At 37.5% G+C, this 14,084-nt stretch overlaps 1 protein-coding gene across 1 annotated transcript in view; it reads left to right on the forward strand.

Annotated features, from left to right (window-relative positions):
* Positions 1 to 985: 985 nt before the first annotated feature.
* The window catches only part of LOC133851051 (uncharacterized), a 37,552-nt gene continuing 24,453 nt past the window's right edge, over positions 986 to 14,084 (forward strand). Inside the window, exons 1-2 of the mRNA XM_062287351.1 lie at positions 986 to 1,641; positions 1,868 to 2,035. Coding sequence (XP_062143335.1) covers positions 1,128 to 1,641; positions 1,868 to 2,035 — 682 coding nt within the window. The 5' untranslated portion in view covers positions 986 to 1,127. The remainder of the gene's footprint in view (positions 1,642 to 1,867; positions 2,036 to 14,084) is intronic.

Here is a 14,084-nt window from a genome sequence, read left to right on the forward strand (position 1 = left end):
TTTCGACTGAGTAGTACTAGTGCATAATCACTGTAAGTAGAACTTATATTCCCTTATATACAATCTCCGTCTTACAATCCAATCAATCACATTCAATCCTCTTTAGACTTTAGCAATTAATAGCTGCTGTAATCCAATAAACTTATATTGTTATTTTATTTTATTTTATTTTATTTTTGTGTGTAAATACTACTTTCGTTCATCAACAGCAGTTTAGAAGCAATAAAACAAAGGGGTGGGTTACCCAACAAAAAAAAAAATTCAAATCTAGCACAACCATGCCTATTATATTATATTATCATAAGTGCCAAAATGAATTCTTGAAATCTTTTTCATTTACTTTATTATGTTTTTCATTGGCGGGACATAAAAGTGTTTGACGATGTACTTTTTGTATGAGAACAACGTACACAAATATCTATAACTTGGCTAGGCCATGCTTAAAGTAAAGAACTAGCCTCTTATTTGTTATACTGTAGTCTTATTTGGTAAAGACAGGTACAGAATAGAGTAGTGAGTCGTTAATTTTGAAATTAGTAAAAAGTGATAATGTTATATAAAGTAAAAAGTATTTGTATAGAAAAGTGAAAAAATTTTGTATTGTAATGATTTTTTTTATTTGAATAGTAATAAAAAATTATTGATGTGATATAAAAAGTAAAAAAAATGAAAATATTTTAATGTTGATTGTTAATAAAAAATATGAAAAAGTACACAAAAAAAAAAAAAAAAAAAAAAAAAAGTAAAACGCACTACGTGTTTCGTTTAAGTTGTTGCCAGACAACCTCGATATACAAAGATTAATCAAAGTGGCAGTCAAACTAGTACGTAGATCTAGAGTAGGGTCGAAAGAGATTCCGAATATATTGTACATTTGAGAACATGGAATAGGCTTTCCTTTTGGGGGTATATTAATGGGGGTGTGTTTTACGGAAAGTGGTAATTATAGCACAGGACTCAGTTTATAGTATAAATATTAGACTCCAATCCCAGTCTCAACCAGCTGTTAAACAACCCAAAACCTAAATTAACTGTACGTATATATATATATATTCAGTTTGTGTTCCGTTGTTCCTAGTATAGTAGGAGCCTACCCAGGAAGAGGAGAAAGGTTCCCCGGCCCTCAGATGACGATGCCGATTGAGGAAACGTCAGAGAGCATGAAGAATAAGTTGTTACAAATGGCCATGGAAGGCGCATGGGATGAAGTTGTGGAGATATATGGAAGCAACCAAGAGGCTCACAATCTCAAGATCACCAGGTCAGGGGACACCGCATTACACATAGCTGTCTCCGATGGCCAAGAAGAGATAGTGAAAAAACTTATAGCAAAAATTTCCCAAGCAGAAAGGAAGAAGGCTCTTACAATTGGAAACGAGCATGGGAATACTCCTCTTCATGCTGCTGCATCAATTGGGAATGTGTGTATGTGTCAATGCATTGCCCAAGTTGATCCAGCATTGGTGGGTGCTCGTAACACGGTCAGCGAAACCCCATTATTCTTGGCAGCGTTCCATGGTAAAAAGGAAGCCTTCCTTTGTCTTCTCAGAATCTGTGGTCGCTATGCTGGCTATGAATATTCCAAGAAGAAAAATGATGGCGAGACTATTCTTCACTGTGCCATAGCTGGAGAATATTTTGGTGAGCATTAATTATATATGTTAGCTAAAAATTAAGTTTTTGAATTTGATAATATTTAAATATAATTATATTGTGTGCGGTTTAATTAGATGCATTGAATGTGTCTTCAAAACTCAAAACTCAAAACTATCAGAATCAGTGACGTCCTATGTAAAATAGACTACTAGCTAGGCAGATCGATCTGTATTCTAAAACAGGTTTCATTAATTTTGCACGTTTTTGACAGATTTGGCATTTCAAATAATTCAGTTGTATAAAGATCAGGCGGAAAAAATGGACCTAGTAAACTCTGTGAATCAGGAAGGATTCTCACCGCTCCATCTGTTAGCGAGCAAGCCTTCTGCTTTCAGAAGTGGTAGCCACCTTGGACGATACTACAAAATCATTTATCACTGTAAGTGTCTCTAAACCCTCGCGTTGCCAAAAACCTTCCTTCCTTCCTTCCTTTCTATTCTATATATTGCTGTTTGCGTGCTCTAGCTTATTTACTTCCCCGGCCAGGCCGCTCGGCCACTCATATCTCCGAACAACTAACTAATAATCTTGCTGTAACCGTGTTTGGGTTTTTAAAAAACAAATTAGATTTTATTCAATTTTCTTTTTTAATTTTATCTCAAAAAGTCTAACTATTCAAACTTATTTATTTTTTATTTTTTAACTTTATTTGCTTCAAAATTCCCGCACTAAATTATAATTGAATTCAAATTTCAAAAAATGATTAAATACCTTTCTACCTCACGTGGTTTAAAACTTTTATTTTTTGTCCCTTTAGTTTTTCTTTTTTTTATAAGTGGTATCTGTGCTATCAGGAAAGACGAAGATGATACCTCTGTTCAAAACTGACGGATTTTCACGTCAGCGACACGTGGCACCATTAAAATTGCGACACGTGACTGCCATATATATTTTAATTTTTATTTTGAGGCTTTTTTTTATTTTATTTTATTTTATTTTATTTTATTTTTTTTACTTACTTTGGCCCATGAGGGTAGCCGAACCACCCCCAAGCCAAATGGGGATGGTTTCGACCACCCCCAAGGGCTATGGGGTAGTTCGGCTACCCCCAAAATTGAGCCGCCACCTATAGATATATATGTTTTCTTTTAAAGCCTAAAAAAAAAATATGGCAGTCACGTGTCGCAATTTTAATGGTGCCATGTGTTGCTGACGTAGAAATGTTAGTTTTGGACGGAAAAATAGACGGAAATATCATTTCCGTATTTTTTAATAGCACAGGTATTATCTATGTAAAAGGAAAAAACTGAGTAAACAAAAAATAAAAATTTTAAACCAGGAAATGTAAGGTATTTAACCCATCAAAAAATTGAACACTCAAAGGTGACAGAGTCTAGCCCAAAAAGACAACAAATTCTAGAGAGTTTTATACGTAGAGTTGTGTATTTACGAGGGCAACTTTTCCAGTATTAAGTCAACTCTAGGCAACCAAAAAAATAAGACCGCTCCCTCACACTCGATAATACTTATTCGAGTAATATATGTGAAGTATCACCCTTCGCAACGAGTGGAAGGAGGGCCACAAAAGTGTAAACAAAAACCATTGGATAAAAAATATAGTATTTAACATTATTCATATTAATAATTGTCATTTGTAATCTTTTTACGATGGACCTTACTTAGGTCCCAATTAATATAGGCTATGTTTGGCAACGACTTTGACGTGAAAGAGATCGAGTAGTAGGTTTTTTTTTTTTTTTTTTTTTTTTTTTTTTTACTTTTTTACATTTTTCAATAACAATCAACATTAAAGCATCTTAATTTTTTTTTTTTTCACTTTTTATATCACATCAATAATTTTTTATTACTATTTAAATAAAAAAAAATTCACTACGATACAAAACTTTTTCACTCTTCTATGCAAATTTTTTTTACTTTATATCACATCATCACTTTTTACTAATTTTAAAATTAACAACTCATTACTCTGTTCTGTATAAACATTTGCCAAACATACCCATAGTGGTCTACTCAATAAAAAGGCCAAAAAAGCCTAGAAGGTCTGCTATTGTAAAACTACGAGCTCATCACGTATCAATTTAACAGAGGGTCTCATATAAAAATGATTATCATCCTCGAGGAGATAAGGGCAATTAATCTCCAAAAAAAAAAATTCTCTTTATTCTATATTCTCTAAAAATACTTATTTACATTATCAGTTAATACAAGAAAACTGAACCGATAATGTTAATAATACTTTATTGAGTTAAGAATAAGATCTGCATCCGCCCATGGCAGATCTATGTTTTGCTCCATGCCATATCTGTAGATCTGCACTCACCCACATTCGTCGCTCCACTTTTCTCTTGCTCACCTGTACGTGTTAGAATCTGCAGGAAAATATGATTGCACAACGGCGAGATTAGGCATTTAGCCCTTGATTTTTATCCTCCACTATAAGGGTAGTAGTAGTATTAATAGATTTGCTACTCTTTGCGCGCAATCCGTCAGCCTTTTGCTAATCCAAGGTGGACGGACATTCATTTTGATCTGAGCTTAAAAGGCAAGGTCTTACAAGGTTGTGTTGGAATATAGTTGTAAAAATATGATTGCACAACGGAAAGTAAAAATTTCTAAATCAAGACTACATTATTAACTGCATGGAAATATTTATGCTATTTTAATAAGAACAACAATAACATGATTACTTATTCAGCAAAAATTTTCTTTTTACTCATTCCATGAAAATTACGTGCAACTTCTAGGATTATGAGAACTTCAAATCTTCTCACCAATAATTAAGAATAACCAAGAGTAAGGACTCTTATCTTCCTCTTCAAAACTTAAACTTATTATTGAGAATAACTTAAGAATATACACAGTGAGAATATTGACCGCAGTAAAGGTCTCATTGCTAAATGCATCAAAGTGACATCCACTTGACATTTGAATTAACAATCTTCACAGAATTTAGAATCAATGCCATAAGTCTCGAGAGTTATAGTCATTCTTATTGAGAGTATGTTTAAGGAAAAGACAATTCCCATGGTCCATTTAGGACAACACACCTACACATTAACCCGAAACCTTCGACTTGACTTGATCAAGATAAATCATCATGATTGATGTGTATTAGTCTTCGTAAATGGAATGCCCAATTCCATTATTGACTACGAACAACAAAAGATTTAATAGTATAAGGTTTATGGTTTAAGACCTTGTGTGACAACCCTATTTAAGGACCAGTTACATTCACAATATAAAGAATCATAATAAGCATGTAAAATAATCATATGCCATATTTTTAAAATAAATAGATATGTGAATAATAACATTATTCATTACAAACTATAATGTCCATCATAAAACATTGTCATTTAGGGCATAATCGCCAACAGGTTGCTGCACCCCAGTAAAGTCCACCTAGCAGAGCATCGCATTAATCAAAATGTCATCAATTACTACCCATCATTCCATAAGGATTGTTGAAAGCATTTGGGTATGTGTTTATTTGCATAAGTGTTGTATTTGGTGTAATTTTCTTTCACATCTCTTACAAATCTTTTTTGCAAATCAATCATTGAATCTTTAGAAACCACATATGATTCCATAAATTTAATGGTGGATTTGCATATCTTTTGTATGTAGATAGCCAAAAGATGTGCAAGAGAATGAAACTAAACATTTCTCTTTGCATAATTGCCCGACAAGTTTTGAGATGTTCTCTAACTTCCTTAAAAGAAATTTCTTGTATAAAAGGAGTCCAAAAACAACAAAAGTTTTAGCTTGTATTAAATATTGAAGATATTGTTGAAGTATCAGCTATAACGAAACTAAACAAGATAGAAGCAGTTGAAGACAAACTCACGCAGCAGACAATAAGTCCAATTGAACAACATAGAAGCAGTTTAAGTGTATATAGAGGAGACCCGACCCTAGAGATAATTCTTAAGATTAGAATTCTACTTGATTACATGTTCTGTATAGATGTACAATGTAAAATGATGTAAAACATTGCAGTTATATATAAAAAATAAACCTCATTGTTGGTACAGTTTCCAATATGTCGTAAACACAGCTTTCCCTTCTAAGTTCTTTAGACTTTCTCCAAGAATTCTGCAAAATCAGCAAACCTAAGAGACTCTTCCGGGGGTCTCACCCAATGCTTAAGTTAGCTTTTGCTAGAGAAAGTCTGCTAATTCTCCAAAAATAAGTCTGAGTTTATACCTGGGGTACGGGCCTATTTATAGGCTGCGTGATGAGCACCCTTACTGCTAGGTTTTCATCTTCTTTTACATGGGAGCGTCGTCAGATTCTGACTTAGACTCGGGCTCCTCTTCCCTCCAATATCGGTTCTTTCCTTATAAACCTCCAGGCAAGATCTTTGGCTACAAATTTGAGATTTATCTTCAATCTTGGGTTTCCCGAGATTGAGTATGCTCCCACGAAATTCGGGTTGCGACTCCTTCCTTAATTGGGACTGATGGCTAAGTCCCCTAGCCATGCTTGTCTCGGGCCTACCTTGGCTGCTTAATTTCTACCTCTCGAGATAGGACCTTCCCAGGAGTTCTGCTATCAGTCTTCTTAGGCTGATACCGACCTGAAGTCTGGTCTGACTAGAATTATTCCCAACAGTTACTCCATAATTCCTTTGTCTGAGGCACTTGGACAATAGGAATTCTTTGTTTCAACAAGCCTGAGCTTTGGCTCGTTCTGAAATTGTCTGATATCCTTGTGGTTGTCTTTCTATCTCCAAGGATAGGACTGTTCAGGTGTCTTACCTACTGAAAATTTCCAAAATCTAGAGGTTAATCTGACCCCCCATTCCCCTTGTTTTTTTATGCAGGGTCGTCTCCCTCGCTCTCGGTGTAGGACTAACTGAGAGACTCCATTCTACCTTGTTTTCTCTGCAGGGTTGTCTCCTTGGCTCTCGGAGTAGGACTTACCGAGAGGCTCGCTTTTGCCTTATTTTCTCTGTAGGGTTTTCTCCTTGGCTCTCGGTGTAGGACTAACCGAGAGACTTGCTTTTGCCTTGTGTTCTCTACAGGGTTTTCTCCCTGTCTCTTGGTGTAGGACTAACTGAGAGACTTGCTTCTGCCTTGTTTTCTTTGCAGTGTTTTCTCCCTGGCTCTCGGTGTAGGACTAACCCAGAGACTTGCTTCTTCCTCCCAATATAGAACTAACCGGGAGACTTTTTCTTATTGCTCCCGGTATAGAACTAATTGGGAGACTCTTTCTTCTTGCTCTCGGTATAGGACTACCCGCGAGGCTTGACTTCTGCTAGGGGTCTAATCCAACCCCCCATGCTTGCCTTCTCCTGAAAACCTGTTTCTTTCTTGCACCAGAAGTGACATCAACGGGTTCTCGGTCTTTAGGCTAAGAACGCTTCGATGTTTAAGTCAATCCTGTTCTTTTATTCTGAAAAATGCTCATTCCCACAATCTCAAGAACTTTTCTTGTCTTTATTATAACTGAAATAATAATCTTGTTCTTTAAAACATAATTGCTGATAAATGAGAATCTTTCCCGAGATTGCCAACTAGCCTTACTACCTGGTCTCGGCCATAGCCTGCTTTGGCCTCGACTCTCTACGCCGCGGGCTCCTGCTTCTCTGGTCCTCTCTTCTCTCTTCATCCTCCTGGGGATCATCCTCCCATCCCTCTCGTTTGGTTAAGGTCGGCCTCGGGGCTTGTAGTCGTGGCGATTACAGGGCCTGTTATTTTCGGGCTGATTCCTTTGCTCTCCCAAGAACCGGACTAGCTTGTCGTTCTTTATAAGCTCTTCAATTAATAGCCTCAGGATTATGCACCCCTCGATGTAATGGCCTCTCTATCATGGAAATCGCAATATTTGCCCTCATTTTTCTGTGGAGGGTTGCCTGGTATCTTCAGTGGCTAGCGAAACTCCAGATCTCTCTTAATTTCCATGAGGACTTTTGATATCTCGGCATTCAAAGGTGTAAAGTTGTAATCTGCGAACTTTCTTACTCACCTCTGATCTTCCTTTCCAGCCTTCCTGAATTCTCTTATTTTTCTATCCGGAGACTTATCCCGGGATGGCCTTGAACTGGTCATCACCTTTAGTGTCTCTTCTTGATGGATGTATTCCTCTACTTTATCCATCAAGCCTTGCAAGGTGCTTGGTTGCTTCCGAGTCAACTTCTTCATCAAATGCTCCTCGAGTGAAATGGCCTGATAAAGGGCGGCATAAACCATTTCCTTGGTTGGGTCTTCAACCGCCACCTACTCTAGGTTGAACCGAGCCACAAACTCATTAAGAGTTTCGTTGCTACGCTGGTGCAGTCTTAACAAATACTCGGATGGCTTCTTTCTTGTTTGGAAAGCTAGGAATTTTGTAATGAACATCTTGGTCAACTCTTTAAAGTTATCAATAGAGTTGGGGGCATTCTCCTGAAACCAGTCTCGGGCTTTCCCCAATAGATTCAAAGGGAAGGCCCGACATGCTACTTCATCGGATGTTCCATGAAGGTCTAGGTGGGCTGGGAAATTCTCCACATGATCAAGAGGATCCCCGTCTCCAGCGTAACTCATGATTTGAGTAACCTTGAACTTCTCGGGTAGTTGGAAATTTGCTACCCATCTAATAAAGGGCGAGTCTATGGCTGACAAGAGCCTGTCCAGCACTAGGGAGTTACTCTTGTCCTTTCTTTCCATCTCCATATGCGTACATTTTCTATTCAACTCAGCTATTATTCTGGTCAGGTCTCCTGCATCCTCCCTTCAGTCTCCGTGACGGTTGGGCCTTCTGTTTCTTAATTCCCGGGCATCTCCTCTGTCTTCTTGGTGATCGTCCTCTCGACGATCCTCTTCTCGGTAACCTTGGCCATTGATATGGCTGTTGCACTCTTCTTCCTCAAGTTCATCCCCATTCATCTTGGGATGGGGCTGTTCCAGATTTTTGAGCAGCAACTTTACATTTTGTCGCGTTAGGGCTTCAATATGAGCTTCCAACACGACTATGCAATCTTGATTTCTACCACCTGGAGAGGGAATGGTGGAGGCAGTGGATTATTCTGAATCCCTGGATTCGGGATGGTCTGGGGAATTTGCTCTGGCTCTGATCTCCTTTGTCGGTAGACTTGACTTTCAAAGCGTGTATTCATCACCATTGTGGATTTTTTAATTTTTTTTTATGAGAACGAATATCGTTCCCACAGACGGCACCAAACTGTTGGTATAGTTTTCGGTATGGCGTGAACACAACTTTCCATTCTAAGTTCTTCGAACTTTCTCCAAGAATTCTGCAAAATCAGCAAACTTAAGAGCCCCTTCCGGGGGTCTCATTCGATGCTTAAGTTAGCTTCTGCTAGAGAAAGTCTGCTAATTTTCAAAAAAATCAGTCTGAGTTTATACCTGGGGTATGGGCCTATTTATAGGTTGCATGATGAGCACCTTTACTGCTAGGGTTTTGTCTTCTTTTGCATGGGAGTGCCGTCAGATTCTGACATAGACTTGGGCTCCTCTTGTCTCCAATCTCGGGATTCTTTCCTTATAAACCTCAAAGCGAGATCTTCGGCAGCAAATTCGAGATTTATCTTCAATACCGGGTTTTGAGTCTTCCTTAATTGGGATTGATGGCAATGCTTGTCCCGGGCCTACCTTGGCTGCTTAATTTCTAACTCCCGGGATAGGACCTTCCCGGGAGTTCTACTGTCAGTTTTTTTGGGCTGGTACTGACCCGGAGTCTGTACAATGTTGAAAATATTACTAACATGAAAGGTTTGGTTAGTATATGTTCCTCAAGCTTTCAAAGCTAACTTGAACAATGTTAATACTTCAAGCGAGGGGCCATGAAAATAAGCATCTATAGAAGATTCCTAGTTGGCTTGACTTCTAAAGAAAAAAGGGAAAGGCAACGAAAAAGGTAAACTGCTCCTTCCATGGCCTAAGAACCCAATTTCGGAGCTCCCAAATTTATTCTCAAAATTGATATTCAAAGTTAATTGTTGTTGCCTATGGGAGCAACAAGTGCAACTGGTTTACTTTTATGCTTAATTTGAAAGTTGGTGCATGGGAGTAGCTAAATTCCGAACCTCTGCTCGATTGCCAAGCACTTAACAAGAAGGATTTCTTGACCACGTGAGGACCTCAAGAGAAAGACCTTAAGAGATAACCTCAATGAATACCAACAAAGGACCCCATGGGATAACCTCAATGAAGAGCGACATAGGACCCTAGGGGATAACCTCAACGAAGTCTGACAGAGCAACCCAAGGGAAAGACCACAAGGGATAACCTCAAGGAAGACCGATAGAGGACCCTAAGGGAAAGACCCATGAGAATAATAAACTCAATGAAGACCAGCAAAGAACCCCATGGGGAAGACCTAAAGAGATAACCTCATTGAAGACCGAACGAGGACCCCTAAGGAAAGACCTTAGGAGACAAACTCAATGATGATTGAATGAGGACCCTTGGGGAAAAACCCCAAGGGACAACCTCAACGACGACTCCTTGGCGAAAGACCTTAGGAAAAAATCCCTATTGGATCAGGCCTTTAACCATCTCATCTAAAATTCAATTGGGGTCTTGTGACTAATGCTTTGTTTGTTTCGACATAAAATGTTTTCTGTCGTAAAACATTTTCAACTAAATTATTTTCATGAAAATATTTTCTGGCGTTTGGCTCGTACGAAAAAGTACCAGTGACAAGATTTCGTCACTAGCCAGTAAGATTCTGGCTACTATCGTTAGTTTCCGGTGATGAATGCCGAAATCCAGCGGCAATGGATAGAATCCAGCCAGTTTCACCAGAATCTGGGTTGGCCGGATTCCAACCAAAATGGCAGTTCGGTTGTACTGGCCAAATTCCAGCCAATTTATGTGGAATCTAGATGCCGAAATCCGGCGACGATGTTGTACGTCGCTGGATTTTGGTGGACCAGTGCCAGATTTTGGCACCGATCGTATTTCGGCCTGTTTTGCCGAAATCCGATGATCGGATACTAAAATTCGAGGACCTTCGGCAGTAGATTTGGGTTACCAACAAACTTCAATACCTAGCAGTGACGAATTCCCACAAATATGCATACAAGAATGAAGAATTTAAATCCTGAAAAACGATTTACGATTTTTAAAAGCATAAATCGTTTTACAAACATTAAAGAGGCTTTTATGATCAAACTGAATTGATTTCCATTAACCATCATTTTTGGTTGTATGAAACAATGAAAAATACAGAAAAAATTTTCTAGAAAATTTTTTATGCCCAAACAAACAAAGCATAAAGCCAAAGTCTTTTATGGCATTCAAAATTGAATTTCGCAATACATGTTCTTAGAGGTTGTGGACATGAGTAGAGCCACACTGTTACACCTCAACAATCTGTGTCTCAACGTGACACTCTCGGAACTCGAACCCATAACCTTGACTCGATACCATTCGGATCGAGCCTTTGACCATCTCATCTGAAAACCAATTGGTGTCCAATGAGGGAAGCCAAAACCTTTTATAGCATTCAAAATTGCACCCTACAAGACATGTTTTAAGAGCCGTCCACATGACCAGAGCTGCGCTATTGTATCACGACAACCTGAATGATGACTAACCGAGGACCTTTAGGGAAAGACCTTAGGGGACAACCTCAATGAAGATTGAGCGAGGACCCTGGGGGAACACTTAATTAAGGGAAAACCTCAACAAAAACCCCTGAAGAGAGAACTTAGGGCATTCCCAGCAGCTTCTCAACCATTTTCCCGAAATATAAGGAACAAAACTACTTTTTATTTCCCTATCAAAAAACACCTCACAACAACTTCCCTTCATTTTTCCCTATATCATTAAAAAATATATATATATATATATATATATATATATATATATATATATATATATATATATTTACTTTTACTTTAATTAAAAGTAGGAAAAAGAAGATAAAGTAGGAGAGAGATAATATATTTTGTGAAATAAACAATTAAATGGGAAGTGATAGTGCTTCCCAATGCATTGTGAATCACTATTCACTTCCCAGGGAAACGAAAATTTTAGGAAAGCTGCTGTGAAGGAGTTTTTGTAACTTTCTTGAAATTTTTCCAAAAATTTAGGGAACAGACCTCTTTTAGGGAAGCTATTGTGAATACTCTTAGGGGATAGCCTCAATGCTGACTGCGGGATGAATCCTAAGGAGAGACCTAGGAGATGACCTTGATGCCGCACGAAGACTCTTAGGGAAAGGTTCTAGGGAATAACCTCAATGCTGAGCACGCGAGGACCCCCGAAAAAGGCACTTCGACAATCCAACAAGTTAGCTGACATTATGGCAAAATGAACGAAAATCCAGTAAACAAGATGATAAAACAGGCACTATGAGGTATCGCCTTTAACTAGTTGGCATTTGGAAAAAGGTTTTTAAATGCCACTCCACTTGAGCCACCCCATGGACAAATCCATCAGCTCTAGGGTTAATATCAAGCCACTACAGAAGAGCGCTAGGCACTGAGAGATTGAGTTGTAGGCTTGACAGCAAAATAGCAAGCTGCGAACTTGAACATTAATAAAATAACCAACCGCCTATAAGAGTGCATGGGGGCAAATAAAAAAGGGCTGGCGGAATAACCTGGGAAGGAGAAGCAACTGATGATATAATAAATAAGCCTTTGGGCCCAACTGCCATAAAGGTGTGGTCAATAGAAAGGCTGGAATAACTTATAAGCCTCCTGCCTATAGACAACTATTGCAAAACTACAAGACCCACAGGTAATTAAATAGAAAGTCTAAAATAATTTTAAAAAAAATGATCACCATCCCCAAAAGGAGACAAGAGCTTTTAATTTCAACCAAAAAAATCTTTCTATTCTATTCTTTTCTAAGAATACTCAACTGACTTAAACATCAGAGGCTCCCTTGTCGGCTCTTGGGCCGACGCCACTCTGATGGTCTCAATCTTCTTGTCTTGTAGGTGACCCATCATCCGGTTCGCCATGCGAAAATCCGCCTTTGCATCGTTGACAATTAAATAATCATGCTATAACTAGAACATAAAGATTCTATAATTCACAAAATTAAGTACTTAAAAAGGCAATCTATTTTTGATTTGGTTGAATCACATACAGTGCAAAGCTAATTATTTACAGCCAAATTTGCCTTTCATTAATCCTCTCTTTAGGTGACCCCTTACTGGGCTAAGCCCTAAATTATTCTCTAAACAACATGAGAATAGGGTTTGCAATATGTAAAGAGAAGAAGGGACCTAGCTTTTATATAGAAAAATCTAATGGAATCTTCACATCACAGGCTCCTAACCTGATTACGGTTAGAAGCCTACATATGGTTTACTATGTCATATATGACTTCTATTCCTACACAACAAATAACTTGGGTTTTGTTTGGGTTTGCGATTTTAAAATGTGCGATGTGAAAAAGTGATTTTTAAAAACGCATTTAAGCATTTAGTAAAATCACAGTTTGGTTTTTAAAATTGCAGGTTAGCTTTTAAAATATCGGGTTTTCAAAAAAGTACTTCCTTGGCACTGCGTTTTCAAATTGCAATTTTAAAAAAAAAAAACGTAATTTTCAAACGATTCATTTTCTGTAATTTGGTTTAAAATCGCACTTTTTGTCTATGAAATCACAATCCCAAATGCACCCTTAGCTATCACTCAACAATATTTTGACATACTTCGATAGTATTATAGACTACATGTCCAACCTGTTCTTGTAAACAAAAAACCCCACAATCAATAGAAGTCCAATTACAGAAAAATATTCTAATACCTTAATCATTTGATTTTCTACTTACACCTTCTCAAATGGGATATGGCAGTACTCCTTTATGTAGGAAATTCAATTTGCCTTGCCAGGAGCAATCTATGCAACAATTGTCTAGGAATTTTCATGGAAAATCTTTATGCTTATTGTTGATAAACTTATATTTATTGTGACCTGTTTATTGTATTTGATATTAAAGAACCAATAGAATGTTTAGAAGTGCTTCTTATATTCTTCATGAAATCATTTTTTGAGTCAGGATGGAGTTAGCTAATCCAACAGACAAATTTGATCCCTTTCTATAAAATAGCTTTCTTTAGCGAATGTGAGTCAGGCTTATATGAGGACATTAATTCTCAGTTGGATTAATTAGGGTCTTTTTTTCTTTCTTTATTTTTTCCCCCTCTTATGCTTTGTTCTTGTGACATTTCTCCTCCCTAGGAGTAGGCTTTGTTTTGGGTTTGCCCCAACGCCATTATTGTCATTTTTTCTCACTAAAATCTTATTTTATATATATAGGAGTTGTGTGTTTACGAATATAATTTTATCTTACATAGTTTTGTGTTCCATAATGTTGGGAAGCATATATGGTGCCATGTGTGCATTAAGGTTACCTACCTATGTGCTTTCGGATAGGCATGAATATTGAAACAAATTTGATTTGGTAATCTAGTATTGGGTGGTCATGAGTAACATAATCGACCTTTGTTTTTTTTTTTTTTGTTTTTTTTGTTTTTTTTTTTTTTTATCAAAAAAAAA

This window comes from Alnus glutinosa, chromosome 12, assembly GCF_958979055.1.
Source record: "Alnus glutinosa chromosome 12, dhAlnGlut1.1, whole genome shotgun sequence".
NCBI classification, from domain to species: domain Eukaryota; kingdom Viridiplantae; phylum Streptophyta; class Magnoliopsida; order Fagales; family Betulaceae; genus Alnus; species Alnus glutinosa.